We start from the raw sequence: 22,939 nt of genomic DNA, 5'->3' as shown, positions 1-22,939 counted from the left end.
CTCAGGTGATCCGCCCTCCTCGGTCTCCCAAAGTGCTGGGACTACAGGCGTGAGCCGCCACGTCCGGCCAGCACCGGGCATTTTTCTTACTTTAGCCATCCCGTGTTTGAGGTTGCTGTCTGGGCTCTGCTCCTACCCGAGGGCACCCCGGAGGAAATTCTCGAGGTGGCCTGGGCAGGGCGGGCTGGGCGAGGGCGCGCCCGGGGCCTGGAGGCGGAGTCGGGGGCGGGGCGCGCCGTCATCTGACTCGGTGACTCACCCGCGGCCGCGCTTCCTCTGACCTGGCCGGGCGGAAAGTCGGGTCCCGAGGCTCCGGCTCTGCAGACCCGGCGGAAAGCAGCCGAGCCGCCATGGAGCTGTGCGGGCTGGGGCTGCCCCGGCCGCCCATGCTGCTGGCGCTGCTGTTGGCGACGCTGCTGGCGGCGATGTTGGCGCTGCTGACTCAGGTGGCGCTCGTGGTGCAGGTGGCGGAGGCGACTCGGGCCCCGGGCGTCTCGGCCGCGCGGGGGCCGGCGCTGTGGCCCCTGCCGCTCTCGGTGAAGATGACTCCGAACCTGCTGCATCTTGCCCCGGAGAACTTCTACATCAGCCACAGCCCCAATTCCACGGCGGGCCCCTCCTGCACCCTGCTGGAGGAAGCGTTTCGGCGGTGAGCGCTCCCGGCAGGGAGGTGTCCTGGGGGAGGGGAGAGGTGGACCACCCCGGGGCGCTCTGCAGACCCTCACCACCCCACTGCGCAGACGAGGAAACGGCCCCCGGAGCGGGCAGGCGATCTGCCCAGCGCCACACAGACTGAACCCACGCTGTTGCCCCCACCCTTCTACTGCTTCTTAAGGGACACCTTGGGTGCTCAGGAACCCTGGTTTGAGAGCAGGATACTAAGGGGAAGAGGGAGTTTGCTCTGAGGCCTTGTTGGGCAAATGACATGGATGGAGGGGACACCGGTTCCCCAGCTCCAGAGCTGGGGAGGAAAGTGATAGCTCCTTATTTGAGGGACGTTCAAAGGGATACGTTACCCGAAGGGCTTAGACAAGCTCTCTTGAGGGACCAGGAATTCCCCAAAGCTGACTGTCATTTATAGGCCAATTTCACCCCCTTGCCTCTCCTCAGATCTCCTGGTAACAACTCAAATGGTGGAAGTCCTCAGTTTCGAGCACTGCCTAAAACTCCCCTCTCACCTAAAATCTCTTCCACATAAAATGTGAGATGTTTGCATCTAACTACGTTTCTGCGGCCAGTGGTTAGACAGCATCCAACTTTGTTTCTCAACACCAATCATGTGCCTGCTCTCCCTGCTTCCTCTTTTACAGACCCCTAGATAGCGCCTCTGTCTCTCTCACCCTTTGGCTGCAGACAGGGTGAATTTTGTCATGGGAGTCAGCCAATCACACCATAGACAAGGCAGTTTCCCCTGGGGAGATGTTTGAAGAAGCCACACACTGTCCCTTCACTGTGAGACCTGTGTAGGTGGGACTGTCCTGAAGGCATATCGTGCCCTGCAGAACTGTAATTTGGTGCTAACTGTACTGCCTCCTGGCATTCCCCAAGCCTGTCGCTGTGCCCAGTAGATACTATAGAGCTTAAGTGTGCTTGCAGGACACTGAACAGGTGGGGAGGAAATGCAAAACTAACTGAATAACGTGTTCTGACCCCAGATAGGACAGGTGCCTAGGCTCAAGCTGAAGAGGCCCGAGATGCTAATGGCAGAGATGGTTCATTCTCTACAATCAGAAGGCTCACAGTTTCCTTCTGTTTTGTACAACTAAATGGGTATTATCAGTCCCTATTTTAGGCACATACACTAATGAGCCTTTGGTATCCAATCTGCTAAGGCCAGAGTGGGGTTAAGATGTAGAATCAAAGTGTTTGGTTGCTTTGGGATATTCAGAAAGATTGCATGGAAAGTACATGAAGGTTGTCTCAGAAGATCACGACTAGGGTTGGAAATCTTTTAAAAACAAACACCCTTATTATGTTTGCCTTGGAGTTCAGCTTGTAGAATTGGATTTTCCTTCTGTGTCATACTGGTAAGTAAAACAAGGACTTGGTAATACGCCGAAATGACGATGACAAGAAAGCATGGGTGATGTAAGTTAACAATAGGTAGATGACCAGGACTTGAATCAGCTGAGATGATTTCAAGGCAAGGTTTGGCATTTCAAGGCAGGTGCGGGTGATTACCTGAAGAGTTTGCCTAATTCATGGCCTCTAGTGGAGCAGCCATTAATTATGCCTGGCGTTATTAGGAAGCAGGTCATAAAATGTGTTAGCCCTTATGGCTAAGACGTGAAGGCATGCATGTGAGCATTCTAGGAGCTCAGCACGGGCGGTAGCTGTCTCAGAGTAAAAGCACAGTGGAGTTGGAAAGATTTGGAAATATGGGGTGTTCAGAAAGTGTGACGTGGTCGGGAACACACAGCCTGGGCCTCAGATTGTTCAGAATCACATAGCCCCTGTCTCTGAAGAGCCCAAGTTGTATCACAAACCCTGCTTTGCAACAGTATGTTTTTTGCGGGCAGAGAGTTTGGCTGTTAGATGCATAGCTGCTTCTTCAGCTTCTAGGACAGCGTCCATCACGTGCTAGTCACTCATTTTAAAAAATAAACAAATAGCTTCACTCCTTCATTTCCTGGAAGGCTAAACCCACATACCTTTGACATACTGCTTCACAGCCCTTTGAGTTTTCTGTTAGAATTTTACTACCTAGGGTCAAGGTTCTAAGCCAGTTTCCAACTCTGATCTCGAAGCTGCTGGCAGCTTTAATTTCCTTTTTTAAAAAATTTTAACTATGGAAAAAATACAACATAAAATTTACCATCTTAACCTTTTGTAAGTATGTATTTCAGTGGTCTTAATTTGCTTTTTAATCTGTCAAGGTTTTCTGTCAACACCTTCATCCATTCCATTCTCTCATTGGTTAACTTCCATACACTCCCAAACATGTCACAATTTTCCAAGCTCGTCTTCTGCGAAAAAGCATAAGATGTTCTTACACATAAGTAGCATATATAACCTTCTGGCTTGCCAAAATCTGTAAAATATTTAAACAATTGTCCTGAAGCCTATCTGATCTTTTTTATTTAGTGCCTTTACGCTTTTATTTAATATTCTGATTTTTGGATACCAAAAACAATTGCTCTGAAGCCTATGTGATCTTTTTTTTAATATTCCCTGATTTTTGGATACCAACAAAAAGTACTTTTTTTTTTTTCTTTCTTGGAGACAGAGTCTCACTCTGTCACCCAGGCTGGAGTGCGGTGGTGCGATCTCGGCTCACTGCACCTCTGCCTCCCGGGTTCAAGTGATTCTCCTGCCTAAGCCTCCCAAGTAGCTGGGCTTACAGGCGCCCGCCACCATATCTGCTGATTTTTTTGTATTTTTAGTAGAGACGGGGTTTCACTGTGTTGGCCAGGCTGGTCTTGAACTCCTGACCTCATGATCCTCCCACCTTGGCCTCCCAAAGTGCTGGGATTACAGGCATGAGCCACCACGCCTGGCCAACAAAAAAATAATTTTTAAGGCTCTGGTGAGAATTCTGGACCTTCTTTTGGGGCTTTATATATAAGCTAGGATACTTTTGTAGGAAGGTAACAGGAACCCTGACTCAATCTGGCTTAAACAATAAGAAAACTTATTTCACACATTAGGATGTCCAAAAGTAGGAATGTATTTAGGGCAAGTATTAAGTGGCTCAACAGTGTTACCAGGGATCCATATTCTTTCCATCTCTGCTCTGTCCACTTTAGTGTAGCAGCAACTGGTCCAGCTCTCACATACAGAGAAACAAAGTTTTCTTGTGATTTGCTCAGAAGAACTCCCCCTAACCCCCACATCCTATCACTGGGCAGAATTGGTTTTTCATTCCCAAGAGTGATGGATTACCATGATGGTTTCATTATTGGTAATTAACAGGGGCTTCATATGTCACTTCGGAGTGTGGGGAAGCTTTTAAAATTCCCGTGCCTGAATCCCATTCTCATAGATTCTGATTTGGAAGGCGTGGACATTGGCATTTTCGAAAAACTTCCCAAGTGATTCTAATGTACAACTTGGGGTGAGAATCTCTAGTTGGACTTACAATGGGCAGCATGGATTTGAGGCGTTAACTGCAATGTTACTAGCACATCCATTTTTAAAATTTGGCTAAAATCCTTTTAAAATGTGTTTACATTTATTTCTCAAACAGATATCATGGCTATATTTTTGATTTCTACAAGTGGGATCATGAACCTGCTGAATCCCAGGCTACAGCCCAGCTTCAGCAACTTCTTGTCTCAATCACCCTGCAGTCAGAGTGTGATGCTTTCCCCAACGTATCTTCAGATGAGTCTTGTAAGTACCTCTGCAATGTGAGTGTATTATAGCCCAGGTGCTCACTGACGGACTTAAATGCCAAAACTGGCTCCATGTTAGGAACCACTGAGTTCTCAACCAGTGAGTTTATGATTCCTATTTTAAAAATAACCTTTGAAGTCTGATTACAAAAGTAGTACATAGCCTTTGTGGAAAATTTGTAAGTACAGTAAGTGCAGAAGAAGAAGAAATAAGTCACTCATAATCCCAGCAGACAGACAGAATTAATCACTGTCATTTTAGGTGTTTTTTTTTTTTTTTTCAGAGTAAAACGTTTAAACATTTTACATAGACATAAATACAAACATGATAAGCATTGAGATGAAAATGGCAGTAATTCTGTACATGTGCTTTTTGTATTTTTGTTATATTTTTGTATCATGCTTTTTTGCAAAATACATTATAAACATGAATTTCACTAGTTTTCTGTGATATCATTTTCAATGGCTGAATAATGTTCTGTCACTATGGATAAGCTGAATTGGCTAATCTCTTTTGAACATCTAGGTAATTTCTTAACTTTTGTCTTTGAAAACATCTGTTTGTATCCATGATCTCTATTTATAATCTATAATTTTACAAAAGATAATGCAGAGCTTGGGGGAGAGGGTGGGTTCAGCAGTTTCATTTGATTGACAATATAATAGACATTTAGCTGTATGATTTTGTCCTTGTTGTTACCTAAAACATTATTCTCTAGGGCTTTTCCCAAACTGTTTTAGAACAAACAAGTGGACGTGCCTTTTCTATAGGGTATACTGCCTGAGAATAATGTGGAATTGCACCAAGGCATCAAAGAAGAGCAGTATAAGGACATGTGTAATATAAGATTCGTGCAAGAGACAGCAGACAGGGGAACTGAGTGTAAAGATAGAGGCCAGGCGCTGTAGCTCACACCTATAATCCCAGCACTTTGGGAGGCCGAGGTGAGTGGATCACTTGAGGCCAGGAGTTCAAGACCAGCCTGGCCAATATGGTGAAACCGCATCTCTACTAAAAAATACAAAAAGTCAGGTGTGTTGGTGCACACCTGTAGTCCCAGCTACTCGGGAGGCTGAGGCGGGAGAATCACTTGAACCCAGGAGGCAGAGGTTGCAGTGAGCCGAGATCATGCTGCTATACTCCAGCCTGGGGGACAAAGTGAGACTGTCTCAAAAAAAAAAAAAGATAGGATGCCACAAATTTAGAGCAAAGAGCAACTCTGTTACTCCCAGACTGCCTCACAGTTAAGTAAGTACATGTCTTCAGCATGCTGGTTTAGATGAGATTTCCCAATAATACATCTCTTTGAAAAACAGCTTGCTTTCTCTTCAATTCCGTAGCTATTCTTAGAAGAGAAATAGGAAAATTCACCAACATCAGGTATCATTTCAGTTGATACTCAGCACTGACACCACGTGAAGTAGGTTTTGCAACCTGAATTGAGATGAAAATGGTCATTACGTTGCCAAGGAATCTTTGCTGTCCTTTGGCAATACAGATAACAGATTCTAAATTCCACAAAATGAAGTATCGAGACTGGAGAGTCATAGCTTATCTTTCAGTCAATTCTACAAACCCTCTTTATTCTGAAAGGGAAGTTTCTTGAGACAAGGTGATTGTGAAATTTTTGGCTGAAGAATAAACTAGTTTTTAGTTTTTAAACTAGTTGATGATGATGATAAAAGTAACACATATGAATGGAAATAAGATATCAAACATCCAGAGTGGGAGGACATGTTGGAGGAGGTGACACATGTTAAAGCACCACTATTTATTAAAAATAAAAATATGCATGCCCTGAGAAGTGGACTAGTTTTTACTGCAGATAAATGGACACATAAATTAAGGATGTTTGATTCTGTTTGCCTGTAATGTGAAGAATTGTCAACAAAACTCAGTATCCATCAATAGAGGAATGGCTGAATGCATCTTGTCAATCTGTACTCAATAGTATGATCACAACAGTTAAGAATAAAGAAGCAGTATTACAGAGAATACACATGGAGAACTTCCAAGTTAAATTGCTGAGTTGAACAAAGCAAGCTGTATAATTATGTGTAGAGGTGGACCCCATTTTTATATCAACACACACGTAAAGCAATACTATTCTCCTTCCATGTACATCTATGTCAAGCCTAAGAAAGGCCCGATAAGTATTTCCTCTGAGGAAGGTAGAAGGAGTTGGGTGAGGATCTCAAAGGAGATTTTAGCCTTATCTATAATGTATTATTTTTAAATAGAATATATAGATATGTTATTTGTATATTCACCCTCCAAAACAAATGTATTTATGGTGCAAAAAGATACAGAATGGGCTGACTGAAAAGTCAATGATATCATTCCTTTCACACTTCAGGGAACTGATCATTGTTAACACTAATAACTTGGTCATGAAGTAAAAATGGAAATTCTGTAGCTATGTGTTCATATATTTAGAAAACCAAATTTCTAATTGTTATATGTATTTTCCACTGAGTTGAATTAGTCCTTTTTAATATCAGCCAGTTGTCAGCTATTAGAAAATAATTGGTATTAAGTATATGTAATATATTAATGTTTTTGAGATCACTCTGGCTATTTCTGGAAGATCTCAAAACATGATTGTGGCAAAAAAAAAAAAAAAAAGTTTTTAAACAGTGACCAATGGAGCAGTGAGCTCTAGGTAGCTGATGAAGATTTTGATACAGGTGGGGTGAAGTGGCTGACACCTGTAATCCCAATACTTTGGGAGGCTGGGGCCGGTAGATGGCTTGAGCCCAGGAGTTCAAGACCAGCCTGGCAACATGGCAAAACCTCGTCTCTACAAGAAAAAAGAAAAATTAGGCATGGTGACACATGCCTACAGTCCCAGCTACTTGGGAGGTCGAGGCTGCAGTGAACCGTGATCATGCCACTCCACACCTGCCTGGGCAGCACAGTGAGACTGTCTCAACAACAACAACACAAGAATTTGCTATAGATGTAGAGGAAACATAATTAGACTATGCTCATAAATAGCAATATAGTTCTTAGCCTGGCACTGGCTGACTCATCTAATGGAATGTGGTTATCGAATGGAAAAGGCTATCTTGTCAGAAGACTGTCACCTGAGATGCTCACACTATTGATAGAGCACTTTTGCCTACCTGCAGCTAACTATTCTGTGAGCATCTGAATGGTGGTGGTGGTAGAAGGTGATAAACCAGCATAGAGGACATAGTATGAAATCATTAACCTCCAGCCTTTAGTCATCTTTGCTGTGGCAAAGTCCACAGCTATTACACCCTTTAGCTTTCAATCTCTTTACCATCTGTGGGTTTACTATGTCGGTTGGTTCCACTCCAGACCTCTCTAAAAGACTAAGTGACTATTGGGCCAACCTTAGAATGTGTTTCAAAGATTGAAAGATTAGCCTCTCACCAGAAGCAGCTAACTGGAGTCCCATTCTGGATGATGTGAACTTTTAATTGAGTGGGACAAAGCTAAACTAAGCTGAAGGGATTTGGAGAGTAAGTCTTAAGGCAGGTTTGGATGATACTGAGGGAAGGTGCGTGCAGGGCAAGTAGAAAATTCTGAAGGCAAGAGTGGAGATAACTCTCTGGCCTTAAAGGGAATAGATTTGAGTGACACCTAGGGCGTTACCAAGGATTAGTAGGAACTGAGGAATTTTTGCATTTTCAACTAAACTCTTAGCTTAACTAGGACCCTACTCTGTTGAGAAGTTGGAGAGACTAACTCTCTTGGGAAGATGAAGAAACATGGAGATGACACCCAAATTCCTGTCTTGAGTGACTCAAGTGACTGGATGGTGGTGCTGTGACTCACTGAAATGAGGAACACAGAAGACCAGCAGGTTGAAGTGTGCGGAGGAGGGAGGGAAGAGTTCTCTTGGGGCATGTGGGGTTGAAGGAATCCACAGGACATCCAAATGGAGATGTACAGGAGGCAGAGAAATAGGTCATGTGCTTGGGAGAAAATAATAGTCCAGAAATATCAGTGACATGTTTAGGAAACTTATTGTGTGTCATTGAGGGATTAACAAAAGTATGTGTGTGATTTTAAATCCCCAATACAGATACTTTACTTGTGAAAGAACCAGTGGCTGTCCTTAAGGCCAACAGAGTTTGGGGAGCATTACGAGGTAAGTTCCGTGCAGTTTCACTGTTACTGTCCAGTAAAGGAAAATTTTCAGTTGGTGCTTTGTGACATCAAGCACAGCAAACCTTTGCTGCCTTGGATCCTTTACAGAATGCTTTGTTATGTAGTTCCAAAATTATTTCCATTGAACATATACTACGTAAAGCGTGGGAGAGGTCAGCACAGTGGCTCACATCACTTTGAGTCAGCACTTTGAGAGGCTGAGGTGGGTGATGATTGCCTGAGCTCAGGAGTCTGAGACCAGCTTGGGCAACATGGCGCAACCCCATCACTACAAAATACACAAATTAGCCGGGCATAGTGGCGTGGACCTGTAGTCCCAGCTACTCTGGACGCTGAGGTGGGAGGATTGCTTAAGCCCAGGATGTTGAGGCTGCAGTGAGCCTAGATCACAGCACTGCATTCCAGCCTGGGCAACAGAGCAAGACCCCTGTCTCAAAAAAATACAAGTAAATAAATATAGCATGGGAGAAAACTCATTTGACCTCTCAAAAACTGTTTGAAGGTTATTACATTCCCACAGTGCTGTAATTCACTGATGCTCTTCGGACTGTAATGTTTATAGCACTACACATGGCCCCAACCTCTTCTGATGAGGGAATTTTGTTTCAGCTATCGCTTCTGTTGGCTTCAGAAGCATCTCTCTTCCCTAATTTCAAATTCCTGTGGATTTAGAAGCATAACTAAGTTTGTATAAGGAGCAGTATAAAAAGGCAAATGTGCTATTGAGTTGGTTAGAGGCAGTGGGCAGGGAGTAACTTGAAAAGCTTTTCCTGAGAATTTCAGGGTCTGAACTTCAAAGTTTGACATCAGGACATTTGCTCTTCAAAAGTTTCTTTTACCTTTCTAGGCAGATAAGATACTGTACTGACTTCCAGATAGAGTTTTTAGAAAGGGAATTTTTAAAAATATGAACTAACCAAATTTATAGTCATTAAAATAAAGGCTTGGGGCCGGTCGTAGTCATTCACACCTGTAATCCCACCACTTTGGGAGGTCCAGGCAGGCAGATCACTTGAGGTCAGGAGTTCGAGACCAGACTAGTGAACACAGTGAAACCCCATCTCTACTAAAAATACAAAAATTAGCCAGGCGTGGTGGTGCATGCTTGTAGTCCCAGCTACTTAGGAGGCTGAGGCAGGAGAAGTACTTGAACCCGGGAGGCAGAGGTTGCAATAAGCCGAGATCACGCTGCTGCACTCCGTCCTGCGTGACAGAGCGAGATTCTGTCTCAAAAAAAAAAAACCAAAACAACAACAACAACAACAAAAAACCAGTCTTGCGAATATGCAGTGACTAGATTTCTAGTCCAAGAAGTCCGTATTTTCTGTTTACCATCAGACTTTCAGAGTAGTGTACTCTAAACTGATCATTATTGAATGTAGTGTCACTTAACAGAAACTTTCAAAGTTATTCTTCCCAGCATGAACCTGTACTTGACAAGGTTGGGGAGAGAGGAAGGCATAGGAAAGATGACTGTACTGTTCTTAGGATCAAAATTCCCTGGCTATATAGCTGTCAGCTAGAATGAGGAATCTGAATAAAGTCAAGGCCGTTTAGAAGAATTAGCCTGTCAACTGGTATATTCAGGGAATAATCCACTTGAGTAAAAAATGTTCAGAAGTTAGTCTTTACAGCTATAAGTAAAACGCTGTATATTGTAAATTGGCCTTTATTTATAGTTTCATGGTTTTTCCAGCCATTTTTCCCTGTTACATTTAGGTCCTTCTAAAAGTGACTATATTTGATTATAAAAATTCTCTCATAATGCTATAAATTTATTAAGAAACTGGTATTTTATTAAATTACTATTCTTCTTTTGTGTATATTGGAACAAACCCCAGGGTATGGGTACAATGAAGTAAAGCACTTTTATTAGATGAGAAGTGCAATGGATTTTTTTTTTAATTTGGCTTTGATTTTAGAAATTATGGTAGAGGGTATAGGTGTAGGTATAACAATATACTTTAGAGGATACAGGTATAACACTATATTTAATTATATTTTCCTTACCTGGTTATGAGTCTGGTTGAATAATATAGCTTTTATCATCTCAATTTGTTTGTTTATAAATTAATGCAATAAATTTTACTTTCCTCAGGTTTAGAGACCTTTAGCCAGTTAGTTTATCAAGATTCTTGTGGGACTGTAAGTATGATTATTATGTTACTAAAAATTGTTAGACAAATTACTAATAGAAAAAAAATGTAACCTGTTTAGCTGTTGTTTCCTGAAGGTTTCTTTTCCCCAGATATTTATCTTAGCTGGTAAATGTAAATTTCATACTTTTTATTGTTCTAAATTAATATTTTATGAAACGCTTGTATAAGTAGCTGTAGTCTTCACTGAGTTCAAGACAACAGAAAATTCTAAAACTAAACCAAAATTTGATTTTGTCTTATAGTTCACCATCAATGAATCCACCATTATTGATTCTCCAAGGTTTCCTCACAGAGGAATTTTGATTGATACATCCAGACACTATCTGCCAGTTAAGATTATTCTTAAAACTCTGGTAAGTAAGTACTTCATTCTAATCCATCGTCTATTCTGAAGGTGTCTCCTTTGTGTTGTAACTTTACGTTGGTTACTATTGGTAGGTTGGAATGGGGGAATTTGTATAAGCACTGGACATTCTTTCCTCAGTCCCTAGTGTATTTCCTCAGCTGTGATGTGGAGGTCCCCTTGAGAGTCACCCTCCTGTTTTCAGTGCGAGAGCCCTGTATAACATGTATTTAGCCAAGACTGTAAAGAGAAAGTTTAAACACTGCCCATTGGCCCTTTACATATACTTCCTTTTGTCAAATCATGTGTCTAGACTTTTGGTTAGGAATACATGGCCACCCAGGTGCGGTGGCTCACACTTGTAATCCCAGCACTTTGGGAGGCCAAGGCAGGTGGATAACCTGAGGTCAGGAGTTCGAGACCAGCCTGGCCAACGTGGCAAAACCCCGTCTATACTAAAATTACAAAAATTAAGCGTGGTAGTGTGTGCCTGTAATCCCAGCTACAAGGGAGGCTGAGACAGGAGAACTGCTTGAACCCTCCCAGGGTGGAGGTTGCAGTGAGCCGAGATCGCACCACTGCGCTCCAGCCTGGGCGACAGAGCAAGACTCCATCTCAAAAAAAAAAAAAAAAAAAAAGAAAAGAAAACACGGCCACCATACTTCTAGTTAGTGCCCTTTAAATTTTGTGACCTACTCTTACTTTTTTTGTAAGTGGCATTAGAAAGGAGTCCAGGTGCTCCTTTATACCTAGGGAACTATTCCAAAGGAATACAGAACCTCCAGGGTGGTATGGGTTAGGAAGAAGGTTGACAATAACTGTTTTCTCCTATGGGCTTTTTTTTATTGGTTTAATCCCCACCATCACCTGCCAATTTGTAGGGGTGGGGAAGTTTCTGCTCATGTTTTTTTGCACCTTCACCTGATCATTTATGATGACACTATGCTATATGCTATTTTAAAATTGTTATTATTTTTTTTTAGTTGAAGTCTCACTCTCTTGTCAGGTTGGAGTGCAGTGGCGAGATCTTGGCTCACTGCAACCTCCGCCTCCGAGATTCAAGCAATTCTCCTGCCTGGGCCTCCCAAGTAGTTAGGATTACAGGTGCGTGCCACCACACCCTGCTAATTTTTGTGTTTTCAGTAGAGATGGGGTTTCACCATGTTGGCCAGGATGGTCTCGATCTCTTGACCTTGTGATCCGCCTGCCTCAGCCTCCCAAAGTGCTGGGATTACAAGCGTGAGCCACCACGCCCGGCCTAAAAATTATTTTTACATTTACATTACACTCTGCAATTTTTCTCCAAAAGACACTCTTGTCACTTTTAAGAAATAAATGCTTAGTGTAAAAAGTTTAAACAATATAAATATGCAAAAATAGGCAGTCATCCCATAATTTCATTTGCCAAAGATCGACATACACTTTTATGTCCTACTTATCTCATTTTAGACTTAAAAAATGAATATATTAGGATACAGTGGTCACGCCTGTAATCTCAGCACTTTGGGAGGTGGAGGCAGGCGGATCATTTGAGGTCAGGAGTTCGAGACCAGCCTGACCACCATGGTGAAACCTGTCTCTACTAAAAATACAAAAAATTAGCCAGGCATGATAGTGCACGCCTGTAATTCCAGCTACTTGGGAGGCTGAGGCACAAAAATCACTTGAACCTGGGAGAGGGAGGTTGGAGTGAGCCAAGATTACACCACTGTACTCCAGCCTGGGTGACAGAACGAGACTCCATCTCAAAACAAACAAAATGAATATATTAACATATACAATGTGACTTTTTAAAAAACTTAAATTAGACCATACTTTTGCACTCCGCTCCCCCCTTTTTTTTTTTGTGAGACGGAGTCTTGCTCTGTTACCCAGGCTGGAGTGCAGTGGCACAATCTTGGCTCACTGCAATCTCCGCCTCCCGAGTTCAAGTGATTCTCTTACCTCTGCCTCCCAAGTAGCTGGGATTACAGGCGCCCGCCACCACACCTGGCTAATTTTTGTGTTTTTAGTAGAGATGGGATTTCATCATGTTGGTCAGGCTGATCTTGAACTCCTGACCTCAAGTGATCTGCCTGCCTTGGCCTTGCAAAGTGATGGGATTACAGATGTGAGCCACCGCACCTGGCCTTTGCTACCCTTTTAACAGTTGAATATTTCACTTTATTTAACTAGTCTCATGCTGATGGACATCTAAGTTAATTTATTATAAATGCTACTGCAGAGTGTTTTTACACATATATATTTGTACACTTGTCAAGATTATTTCTTGAGGATAAATTCTCAGAAGTGGATTTCCAGGCTTAAGATGTATATATTTTAATTTTTGGTACATTTTAACTTTTGGTATATACTGTCAGGCTGCCTTCTAGACAGGTCGGTCATAGCCACATATGCTTGGCCAACAGTGTGGTACATCTTTGCCATGTTTGTTGCTGATCTAATGATAAAATATATCTCCTTGTTTTAATGTGCACTTCTTGCTTTTTAGTGAATATAAGACTTTTTTTTTTTTTTTTATAGATTAGCTATTTGTATATTTTATATTATAAACTGTAAGTTTCTTTTTCTTTTCTTTTTTTTTTTTTTTTTTTTTTTTTTGAGACAGTCTCGCTCTGTGACCCAGACTGGAGTGCAGTGGCCCGATCTTGGCTCACTGTAATACTGTAATCTGCCTCTTGGGTTCAAATGATTCTCGAACCTCAGCCTCCTGAGTAACTGGGATTACAGGCATGCACCACCACACCCGGCTAATTTTTTGTATTTTTAGTAGAGACAGGGTTTCGCCATGTTGCCGAGGCTGGTCTCAAACTCCTGAGCTCAGGCAGTCTGCCCACCTCGGCCTCTCGAAGTGCTAGGATTACAGGCATGAGCCACTGTACCCAGCTGTATGTTTATTTTCTATGTTTACTTTGTCATCTAGAATGTGAATACCTTCTTTATTGGTTTAATGTTTTAATGTTATATTTGTCTATGGATTGTGCCACTGATACTTTTATATTTGCTTATATATATATTATTTTTAAAATTTAATTAATTTAAAGTTTTTATATTTTAAAAAAAATTTTGTAGAGATAGGGTCTTATCATATTGCCCAGGCCAGTCTCAAACTCTTGGTGTCAAGTGCTCCTTCCACCTTGGCCTCCCAAAGTGTTGGGATTATAGGCATGAGCCACCACACTCCACCTTATATTTACATTATATACTTACCTATCATATATTGTGAATTTTTTCTAAATTTGTTTTAATAACTATGTCTATAATGCCTGTAGACTTTTTAATTTATTTTTTGAGACAGAGTTTTCCTTTTTTTTTTGTTTTTTGAGATGGAGTCTTGCTCTGTCGCCTAGGCTGGAGTGCAATGGTGCGGTCTCAGCTCACTGCAACCTCCGCCTCTTGGATTCAAGTGATTCTCCTGCCTCAGCCTCCAAGTAGCTGGGATTACAGGCGCCTGCCATCATGCCTAGCTAATTTTTGTATTTTTAGTAGAGACAGAGTTTTACCATGTTGGCCAGGCTGATCTTGAACTCCTGACCTCAGGTGATCTACCTGCCTCAGCCTCCCAAAGTGCTGGGATTACAGGTGTGAGCCCCCATGCCTGGCAAAATTTTTTTATTTTTATTTTTTAGCAAATAACCCTGCTAACTTTTTTTTTTTTTTTTTTTTTTTTTTTTTAAGAGATGGGGTTTTGCCGTATTTTCCAGGCTGGTCTTAAACTCCTGAGCTCAAGCGATCCACCTGCCTTGCCCTCTCAAAGTGCTAGGATTACAGGCATGAGCTACTATCCCCAGCCACACGTTTTTAAAGGAGTAGTGTATTTCGATGTTATCCTTTCTATCATTTTTGGCTTTGGGAAGTATGCTGAGAATCCTTCTCTACAACAAGGATATAAATATAAAAATAACCTCTTAAATTTTTTTTAGTATTATTATACTTTTTCTTATTAAATTCTTGATTCCATTAGAATTTACTTTAGTGTGTCAAACCTAGTAGGCATTTTAATTTTACTTTCCAAATGGTTAGCCAGTAATCCCTCATTTCTGAGCAATCTACAATTCCCTATTGCTTTCAATGACAATTACTAAATACTAAATTCAATTAAAATTATTAGATACTAAATTCCGATAAATACAGAAGTTACTTTCTGAAGTCATAATCTTTACTAGTTTGTCTTCTTGGGCCAGTACATGTGGTTTTAATTTCTATAGCTTTAGCAGTTTTTATTTTTGATTTTGTTTGTATTTTGAAGTCTTAAACTTAGGGAAAAGTTGTAAATAGTGTGCATTTTTATTGTATTTATTAAACATTAAATTTAAGCTTTATATTTGCTTTATTCTCCCTCTCTAAAAACACATTTTCTAAACCATATGGGCACATATGATGCATCAATACCCCCTTAATATTTCAGGATGAATTTCTTAAAAAAAGGACATTTAATAACTTCAGTACAACCATTAAAATCAGGAAATTGACACAATACTGCATCCAATACGCAGACCCCATTCAAATTTTGATTGTTCCAACAATGTCTTTTATAGGTTCCGCATCCCATCCAAAATCTGATGTTGCATTTACTTGTATGTCTCTTTGGCCACCATTCATCTGCAACTGACTACTTTCCTTGTCTTTTAAGACCATGACATTTTTGAAGAGTATAGGCCAGTTATTTTGTAGAGTATGCCTTAGCTTGTCCATTTTGCAGAAGATAAGATTCAGTTATGCCTTTTTGGCAGGAATAAAGCAGAAAGGATGCTATGTTCTTCTCAGTGCATATCAGGTGACACAATGTCTTATTTATTTCGTATCTGGTATTGTTCACTCATAACTTGGCTAAGATGTCATCTGCCAGGTTTTTCCACTGTGATGTCAATTAAAAAGTGTTTCATACTTAACAAGTAATTAAGTATCTTGTGGGAAGAAATCTTGAGACCGTCTAAAATCCCCTTCTTCAGCCAGCATTCACTCACTAGTTTTAGCATCCACAGATAGTTCTTGCCTAAATCAGTTATTACTAAGGTAGCTACCCAGTGGTGATGCTTCTAATTCCATCGTTCCTTCTATCATTTCTTACTTGGCATTTAAGTGTAAGGTAGAGCAATCCCTTCTCTTTTATTTAAGTATTCATTATTTTTTATTTATTTATATAAAATAAAATATACTTTTATTTAAGTGTTCAATATTGACTTATGGGTTACTATGTTGACTCATGGGTTACTATGTTATTCGGGATTGTAATCTGTTACTTTCCCTGTTTTTTTTGTTGTTGTTGTTGTTTGTTTGCTTTTTGTTTTTTTGAGATGGAGTTTCGCTCTTGTTGCCCAGGCTGGAGTGCAATGGTGCGGGCTCAGCTCACTGCAACCTCCGCCTTCCAGGTTCAAGCGATTCTCCTGCCTCAGCCTCCTGAGTAGTTGGGGTTACAGGCATCCACCACCACGCCCTGCTAATTTTTGTATTTTTAGTAGAGACGGGGTTTCACCATATTGGCCAGGCTGGTCTCGAGCTCCTGACCTCAGGTGATCCACCTGCCTTGGCCTCCCAAAGTGCTGGAATTACAGGCGTGAGCCACCGTGCCCGGCCACTTTCCCTGTTTAATAGTCAAATTATCTCAGCTTTGGTCACTGGAAGTCCTTCAAGTTGCCTCTTATATCCCTCGCAGGTTCCCTTTAATCTTGGAGCACCTTCTTTCTTTTTGGCACATGATGTTCCCGGCCTGTCTTCCCTGTCCCAGTCTTTTCTGTGTCCTCAGACTTTTCTTCAGGGAACTCTTTTAGTGGTGAACAACATTTTGAAACCAATGTCTAGGCTCTAGGTGCGCTCATTGCTACTAGGGTGTCATTGTAGACCCTCTGAGCAGAGAGAGCTAGAAAACGTGTGTACCTATGTATGTATATATTTATATGAATACACACACATCTTTCCTGATTTTTTTATCTGTTTATATCAGGAGTTGGCAAACTATAACCCAAAGGTCAAATCCAGTTCACTATCTATTTTCACAAACATGGGGTTTTGGTCTCGCTGTCACCTCCAGGCTGGAGTGCAGAGGTATGAGCTCAGCTTACTGCAGTCTCAACCTCCCAGGCTCAAGCAATCTTCCCACCTCAGCCTCCAGAATGGGTGGGACTACAGGCATGTGTCACGATGCCCAACTAATTTCTTAAAAATTTTTTAGTAGAGATGAGGTCTCACTGTCATGCAGTCTGGTCTCAAACTCCTGGGTCCAAGCAATCTTCCTGCCTCAGCCTCCCAAAGTACTGGGATTACAGGTGTGAGCCACCATGTCTGGCCTCACAAATAAAGTTTACAGGAATATAGCCACATACATTTGTTTACATATTGTCTCACTCTACAATTGCAGAGTGGAGTAGGTGTAACAAACTCTATGGCTTGCAAAGCCAAAATATTTACTGTCTAGCCCTTTATGTAAAATGTTTGCCAACCTCTGGTCTATGTTAAAAACCATGAGTTTGTATTAATAACCTCAATTCCAGTTAACACCTATATTTCTAGCTCCCTTCTCTGAGAGTGAAGATCCTCCTTTTATCCTCAATATATTTATCTGCACAATCCCCTTTTATGTAAAAGATTTCCTAACTCCATCAGCCGAATCCCTTCAGCCTTGATGAAGAGGGAGTCTTTAAGTTTTGATGATCTTGTTGGACAAATCTTCTCCCTTATTATTTTTCATCTTTTAAAAGTAGTGTTTATGTTTTATATAAATATTATATTGGTTATTCCTCTAGAGTATACATAAAATTAATAACTCAATTCACCCAAAAATTTCTCTGGGAGAATTGTATTGAGTTTGCAATGAAATTCTTGGTTGGGACTCAAATTTCAGAACTGTGGGAATTATAAGTCCTGGTACTTAAATGAATGCTCCATTTTTCCTTTGCTCTATTCCCACACACAGTGGCAGCCAAGAACCGTTTTGCATTCTTGGCAGTCCCCTACATACTTGGAATTTATAAGCTTGCTCTCCTACTACAGAGCAGTTACAACTCACTGTCTAGAATAAATATGACATCTCCAGAGGCTTTTTGTATACTGACGTGTCATGTGCAGTATGTATGATGAAGAATTTCTATTTCTTCTCATTCTTTCTTCACTGAAAGATAAATTTTAGCCAAATCCCAGCACTTTGGATGGCTTGAGCCCAGGAGTTCCAGACCAGCCTGGGCAACATGGCAAAACCCTGTTTCTACAAAAAATACAAAAATTAGCTGGGCATGGTGGTGGGTGCCTGTAGTCCCTGCTACTCAAGAGGCTGAAGTAGGAGGATCACTTGAGACTGGGAGGTCAAGGCTGCAGTGAGCCAAGATTGTGCCACTGTACTCCAGCCTGGATAACAGAGTGAGACCCTGTCTCAAAAGGAAAAAAAAAAAAAATTATTTTTAAAGAAAGCAGACATATTGGAAGCAATTCCAAATGTAGATAGGTAATATGGATTGTATATGATACCTGCAGTATATAATTTTTAAATATGTTTGCTTGCAGGATGCCATGGCTTTTAATAAGTTTAATGTTCTTCACTGGCACATAGTCGATGACCAGTCTTTCCCATATCAGAGCATCGCGTTTCCTGAGTTAAGCAATAAAGTGAGTAAATTGTATTGTACTCTGTCTACAAAAACACTGGGTATAGTTTCATTACAAGTTTGTAACTTAAATGTTTGTTCTTATGGATGGAATCAAAGTGTAAAAATCAGATATTTATGGTTTTTAATTTTTTTTGGCTGTGACTTAGCATTTTACGTCCACAAAACTATTTTTTTTTTTTTTACTGTTATAACTGTTACTGTAATTGTTATTGTGAATATAAACAATCTCTGGGGAAGTATAAATCAAAATTTAACATCTTAAGGTAGAAGCCCTGAATAATTCTCAAATTACATATGGTTAAGATAATATATTTATCAAGTTGTCCAACAGTGTATTTGTTTTAAACATAATTGTTTGGAAATCCATAAATGACTATTTTTCTCTGAGAAACTACATGAAGTAGGGAATTTTAGAGGTGAGAGTGTTTTCTTAGAAAATAATGGTATTCTCAGTTAACAGTGTTCAAATTGACTGTATTATGGACCAGTGGAGCTGGGAGGGACCCTCAGTGTCCCCTAGTTTAATATCCCTGTAATACAAAGAAGGTACCTGACATCCAGAGAAATGCACCTTGTCTAAAGTTGTGGTTAGGATGGGACAGAGCCAGGAGTCTAAATTCTGTCCTCTGGCCATAATTCCAAAACTTTCTCCAATGTTATGTATGTAGGCTAAAATGTGCTAACAGCACTTATGTTTTTGTTTCCTTTTGTTTTACTTTTTATTATGGTAAATTTCAAACATATACAGATATAGAATAATGAATTCCCATGTTCTGATCACACAGGTTCAAACATGAATACATGGTCAATCTTGTCTCACTTATAAACTCCTGCAGACAAGCCCTGCCCCATCCTGTTGTTTTGAATAAAATCCATCATCATATCTCACTGTAAAAAGGCCTGTTCTTTAAGAAAAAATAACCATAATACATGATTGCAGCTAAAAAAGTAACAGTAATCTAGACAGTCAATATTCACATTATTTTAAAAAACGTGCAGTGGGATACAAATAAGCTCCATAATTGTGGTGAGTTAATATGTCGAGTAATTCTCTTTTGATCTATGGGTCCCCTCTTCCCACCTTTTTCTCCTGTAATTTGTTGTTGAAGAAACTGAGTCATGTGTCCTACAGTTTCCCAGTCTGGGTTTTGCTGATAGCACCCCATAGTGTCAATTAACATGTCCCGGTATTTACTATAAACTGGTAGTTAAATCTAGTCTTGATAGAAATTTGATTTGCGGTGCTGGGAGACAAGACTACTTTTCTGCCATTGAGCATTTATAGCCCATAGTTTGAGAAATGTGCTAAGGAATAGCTTTGATAGAACTTTAGTTACAAACAATATTGAGTTCTAATTTTTCAAGTGACCTATAAAGGGACTGAGGTAATCATTAAAAACCAAGTCACTTATCACAGAGTCTATATGGGAATTTTTCAAGCTGATAGTAATTGAAGCTGATAGTCCTTTGCAGGACAATAGCTATGCTTTGTAATAAGATGTACATTTTGACTCTAAAATTGACAAGAGCAGTGTTTTCAGAAGTCTCACTTTGGAGACATTTGTTTTGTTGTATGCTTACATGGAAGTTGAAACAGCATGATAGTAGACACTCTTGAAACAGGAGGCACTGATGGAGACAGATATTTCCACCAGTAAAGCTGGGATTAGCCCAAAGTATACTGAGAATTTATTGCTAAAATATGGTAAACAAATGATTTGACAAAAGCCCCAAAACGGCTATCATCCTTTGAGTATGTGTGACTTAGTAGAAATTTTCTTTCTGAAATTTCCTACTCCTGAAACTATGGCCCTATATTATTTTTAAATGAGTCCTCTAATATCACATGAAACTAATACATTGTCATAATGAAAAAATTCGCTGTCAGATATCAAATGCAAGCACAATTGTTAATTTCCAGGATCAAATCTACATTGTACATTTTAACTTGAATAAATATGACTTTTACAGGGAAGCTATTCTTTGTCTCATGTTTATACACCAAATGATGTCCGTATGGTGATTGAATATGCCAGATTACGAGGAATTCGAGTCCTGCCAGAATTTGATACCCCTGGGCATACACTATCTTGGGGAAAAGGTAAGGAGTTGTATTTTATTTTATCTTATTTTTTATTTTTTGAGATGGAGTCTTGCTGTGTCACCCAGGCTGGAGTGCAGTGGTACAATCTTGGCTCATTGCAACCTCCACCTCCCAGGATCAAGCAATTTTCCCGCCTCAGCCTCCTGAGTACCTGGGACTACAGGCGTGCACCACCATGCCCAGCTAATTTTTTTGTTTTGTTTTTTGAGATGGAGTCTCACTACATTGCCCAGGCTGGAGTGCAGTGGCTGATCTTGGCTCACTGCAACCTCTGCCTCCCAGGTTCAAGCGATTCTCCTGCCTCAGCCTCCTGAGTAGCTGGGACTACAGGCACCTGCCACCACGCTAATTTTTTGTATTTTTAGTAGAGACCATTTTAGCCAGGATGGTCTTGATCTCCTGACTTCATGATCGGCCCACCTTGGCCTACCAAAGTGTTGGGACTATAGGCGTGAGCCACTGCGCCTGGCCGAGTTGTATTTTATAAGTTGCAAAAGTAAATATTTGAGGTACTGCATTTATTTTATGACCTAGTGTTTGCTCATTTTGTTCTTAATTGTGATTGGTCTATCAGTAACGCTATTGACAGATACAATTCAGTAACTATGTGTCTACTGTGAGCAAGTCATTGTGATTAGGTACTGCCTGAAGTATAAAAAAGGGAATAAAAGAAAACAAAAAGTGATTACAAAAAGTAGAACATAAGTGAATTCAAGAAATGGTTTCACAGATGAGGTGACACTTAAAATGCTTTTGAGTGATCACAGAATATATTCATGTTTCTGGTACAGGAAATGGCATAAGGAAAGGCGTGCAAAAAGTGTAAGATATGCTTGACAGGTATGTAGCTGGAGTAGAGTGTAGCAGAGTAGGAGGCATTATAGGGCGATGATTAGAACTTTGGCTTTGGAGCCAGACAGCTTGGGTTTGAATCTTGCTTCTGCCGTTATAAACTAGGTGATATTGGGCAAGTTACAATATCTCATCTTCAGTTTCTCCAGCTCTAAAATGAGAATTAGTAGTAGCTATCATGTAATTTTTTTGAGACTTAAATAATGTAAAGCACATAGCACAGTACGAACATTTATAATTGCTCAATATTATTAGAGTAGACATGGGGAATAGTGAGAGGTAAATCTGGAAGAGTACATTAGAGGGTCTTTGGTGAGGAATGTGAACTTCATCAGGACACACTGGAAACTAGTGAACATTTCTGAGCAGAGGAGTAACATGATGGGAACCACACTTTTGGAAAACCTTTGGGAAAGTGACAGATTGGAGTTCTGGACCAGGAGGGTGATAGTGGGAATGGAAAATAATGGACAGAACCGAGAGATATCCTGGAACTATCCATGGAACTTGGCAACTGATGGACTCCAGGAGACAGAAGGGGTATATACTCTAGGATGATGATGGTACCCTTGCTAGAATATGAAAATCAGAAGCTAGAGAAAGGGAGCTTAGGGATTGCAGATGGTGTGTTTTGTTATCTTGTATTTGAAGTACAGTTAGGATTTCCAGTTGTATCCAGCAAGGAATCTGAAATATGAATTGAAGCTCAAGAAAAAGGGTTAAGGCAAACTGAAGATTTGGTAGTTAACATTTGACATAGATAAAATCTCAGATATAATGGGAAACAAAGAGGCAAAGAGACAGGATTCAGGAAGCATTTCCTTCTTATTTGGAAGAAATTACTAGCTCTTAGTAAACATGCTCATCTTTTGTGTATATAATCTTGTGGCTTCAATAAAATGACATAATAAAATCATGTGGAAAACCAGATCTTTATAATGAGTTCACTTCTTTTAAAAAGAATCTTAATTATATTTTCTTCTAGGTCAGAAAGACCTCCTGACTCCGTGTTACAGTAGACAAAACAAGGTGAACTCTTTTGGACCTATAAACCCTACTCTGAATACAACATACAGCTTCCTTACTACATTTTTCAAAGAAATTAGTGAGGTGTTTCCAGATCAATTCATTCATTTGGGAGGAGATGAAGTGGAATTTAAATGTTGGTAAGATGACTCCTTAAAACCTCTTTTAGGCCGGGCGCGGTGGCTAAAGCCTGTAATCCCAGCACTTTGGGAGGCCGAGACGGGCGGATCACGAGGTCAGGAGATCGAGACCATCCTGGCTAACACGGTGAAACCCCGTCTCTACTAAAAATACAAAAACTAGCTGGGCGAGGTGGCGGGCGCCTGTAGTCTCAGCTACTCGGGAGGCTGAGGCAGGAGAATGGCGTAAACCCGGGAGG

General features: G+C 40.7%; 1 protein-coding gene across 1 annotated transcript in view; it reads left to right on the top strand.

Moving 5' to 3' along the window:
- Window positions 1–234: 234 nt before the first annotated feature.
- HEXB (hexosaminidase subunit beta) overlaps window positions 235–22,939 on the top strand; it is a 28,358-nt gene continuing 5,653 nt past the window's right edge. The window contains exons 1-8 of the mRNA XM_023207982.2: window positions 235–649; window positions 4,187–4,332; window positions 8,390–8,455; window positions 10,574–10,620; window positions 10,877–10,987; window positions 18,475–18,576; window positions 20,550–20,679; window positions 22,520–22,700. Coding sequence (XP_023063750.1) covers window positions 351–649; window positions 4,187–4,332; window positions 8,390–8,455; window positions 10,574–10,620; window positions 10,877–10,987; window positions 18,475–18,576; window positions 20,550–20,679; window positions 22,520–22,700 — 1,082 coding nt within the window. The 5' untranslated portion in view covers window positions 235–350. The remainder of the gene's footprint in view (window positions 650–4,186; window positions 4,333–8,389; window positions 8,456–10,573; window positions 10,621–10,876; window positions 10,988–18,474; window positions 18,577–20,549; window positions 20,680–22,519; window positions 22,701–22,939) is intronic.

This window comes from Piliocolobus tephrosceles, chromosome 4 (assembly GCF_002776525.5).
Source record: "Piliocolobus tephrosceles isolate RC106 chromosome 4, ASM277652v3, whole genome shotgun sequence".
NCBI classification, from domain to species: domain Eukaryota; kingdom Metazoa; phylum Chordata; class Mammalia; order Primates; family Cercopithecidae; genus Piliocolobus; species Piliocolobus tephrosceles.
Note: the sequence above shows the minus strand (reverse complement) of the source record. Positions and strands in the feature narration are given on the sequence as shown.